At 56.3% G+C, this 2,671-nt stretch overlaps 1 protein-coding gene across 1 annotated transcript in view; it reads left to right on the top strand.

The window, feature by feature from the left end:
• The window catches only part of ITPR3 (inositol 1,4,5-trisphosphate receptor, type 3), a gene marked incomplete at its 5' end in the record, with an annotated part of 31,263 nt that overhangs the window by 1,806 nt on the left and 26,786 nt on the right, over positions 1-2,671 (top strand). The window contains 2 exon segments of the mRNA XM_010023847.1: positions 547-553; positions 1,509-1,630. Coding sequence (XP_010022149.1) covers positions 547-553; positions 1,509-1,630 — 129 coding nt within the window.

Genomic DNA, 2,671 nt, shown 5'->3' with positions numbered 1-2,671 from the left:
GGGAATGGCTTTAACCTGCCAGAGGGGATGAGCTTTAGGGTCCCTTCCTACCCAAACCAGCCTGTGATTCTGTGATTCTCCCGGAGTTAGGTCCAATCGACTTAGTCTCAAGACGGGGATGTCAGGCAGCACCTCTGGGCGGCGTGTGCTCGGAGCCCCTGTCTCTTCATAGCTCTGTTGGGTTTAGCTCCTCCCTGGTTTCTACTTTCTACCAGGTTCTTCTGCACCGTAGTTAGCAATTGAATGAAAACAATTCAAGGTGCTGCAGGTGCCCTGAGTGCTCCTGTAGCCATTTGGAGGTGGTGGGAGCAGGCAGCGGGGCACTGCAGCAGCACCGCTCCGTGCTGCCCTGGCACAGGATGTGCCATTAACAAATAGACCTGTACAACGCAATGTGAAACTTGGCCTGTCCCCAGCAGCCCGAGCGGTGAGAACTGTGCTCCGTGGTGTTTGCTCGTCACTCCCAGGTAAATAAACAGGAGCTTGCCAGCGCCTCGGGACCGCGCCAGAGATGGAAGTGATGCCTTTTTCTTTTTGTGTCTGAAGTTTCTGGGCTGCTGTTCCAGGCAGAATTAGGTTGATCCAGGCAGCAAAGCCCTTCCTGCCCTCGCCCCATACAGCTTCCAGCCCCAAACGAGGGTTTGGGAGATGTAAGTGCCTCCTTGTCTCCAGACATCTGCTCCTGTGCTTCAATTCCAAAGCATGGACCTGGGTGTCTGCATTTTCTGCACCCCATCCAGCCGCAGCAGCCTGGGGAAAACCTGGCAAAGTGGGGCAATCTGCAGAGCACGGAGTCAGTGCGAGTGTTTGGAGGAGCTGGGATGCAAACCTGTGCCCTTCAGGTCCCCAGAGTGTTTATTTTAGGACCCAAAATGCAGTTGTGGATGTACAGACTGTAGGAGCGGTTGCTCACTTCCAGCATGGGTAATTGAGCAGCCCAAGAGAAGAGCAGAGTGTTTGCAAATCCACTGTATCCCAATGGCATGGTCACTGAGCAGTGAGCGGCACCCTGCGGGTGTCCGATGGGTAGGATAACAAGGAGATGTGGAGACTTCTGCTCATGTCCTGGTCTCACAGTGCCTGTGTCCTGCTGGCTTCACTCTTTCCCTCCCTCCGAGTGGGATCCTCTCTTCCTTTGGTACAGCTGGGCTTCATCAGTACTTTTCTCCCCCTGAAGTTTTCCTTCCCACATTGCACAGCCGCTTCCGATGGGAATGCTTCTGATCACTAGTCCAAGAACTGGAGTCACTCCTGGCCTCATTTACCCTGGTTTGAAACTAGCCCCGCAGCTAATACGAGGCAGTGTGACCCTCCACCAGTCCCAGACCTTGGACCCCCAGCAGAGGATGGGGTTGCTGCGTGTCAGGAGGACCATCTCCCAGCGATGCTGCTGCGACAGGAGCAGTGTCCTGGGGGTGCACTAGCTCCTGCCCCTTGGAGACATTGGCCCCACTGGGGACACACTGGAGGCTGCTGCAGCCTCATGCTGGAACTTCCTCTCCTCCCAGATTGCCTCTTCAAAGTCTGTCCCATGAACCGCTACTCTGCCCAGAAGCAGTACTGGAAGGCCAAGCAAACCAAGCAGGACAAGGAGAAGATCGCGGACGTGGTGCTGCTGCAGAAACTCCAGGTGAGCAGCTCTTTTGCTTTCATGCCATCCCTGCACGTGTGCCCTTGATGAACAGGGAGCTCTGCTCAGTCCACGCTGTGACAGCCCAGGGTGAACACAGCAGCGACCAAGGAGCCACACATGATTCCGTTGCTCCTACTACAAGGGAGATGTCCCAGGGAGGAACTATAGAGAAGGATGCAGGGGACTGAGCAGGAAGGGAGAGGAAGGGAGGGCAGTGGTGCTGCTTTTGGGATGAGAGGTGATGTCCACTTGCCTTTCCATGGTGGACATCTTGCTGCCGTGCCCGGCACTTGCTGTCTCAGCCCTCCTGATGCTCCTGTGCAGAGGAGCCCATGGCAGAGAAGGCAGAGGTGCTGCAGCACCCAGGGGTGCCTGGCATGGAGGAGGGAGCCGCTGCAGCCGGGACTGGCTCCAAAGGGCTGTGGAAGAGAAAGGCTCCTGTTGACTTCCACGAGGTCTGGAAAAGGCCCATGTTAAACATTGCACAATCTCCTCAGACAGCTGGCGAGGCCCCGAGCGTGATTCATGAAACCGAAGCTCAGGAGAGACTCATTAAATCATCTCATCAGGCTCCAAGCCCAGCCCCAGCCCCAGCAGCCCCCAGTTTTGCCTTTGGGGAGTGAGGTCTGATGGGGTGTCAGGACAGAGCGTCCCGGAGCATCCTGGAGATGAGGGGCAGGGTCCGGGTCTCCTGCCGTGTCCAGCCGTACGTGGTCTATGGCAACGCTGTTTTCCTGCTCCAGCTAGAGCATAACTTGTAATGTGGACAGCTGTCCTGGCCACGACTGGATAGAGGCTCATTTCTGAGCCTGATTGATTGCACCTTGTTTCGGATTTGTCTTAAAGAGATTCTGTCATTTCCTTGTTCCTTTCCGCTGCTCCCAGTGTTGCCCTTTTGTCAAATGCTCCCTCATGTCCGGAGCCATGTGCCGGAGCCCTTCTGCTCTGCTGATGCCTCCTGTTCCTCCCTGCACTGTCCCAGGCTGCCCACCCATGTCCCTGCCACCCAGTCACACACTGGGGGCTTGGGGACAGACC

Source organism: Nestor notabilis, unplaced genomic scaffold, assembly GCF_000696875.1.
Source record: "Nestor notabilis isolate BGI_N333 unplaced genomic scaffold, ASM69687v1 scaffold21700, whole genome shotgun sequence".
NCBI classification, from domain to species: domain Eukaryota; kingdom Metazoa; phylum Chordata; class Aves; order Psittaciformes; family Psittacidae; genus Nestor; species Nestor notabilis.
Note: the sequence above shows the minus strand (reverse complement) of the source record. Positions and strands in the feature narration are given on the sequence as shown.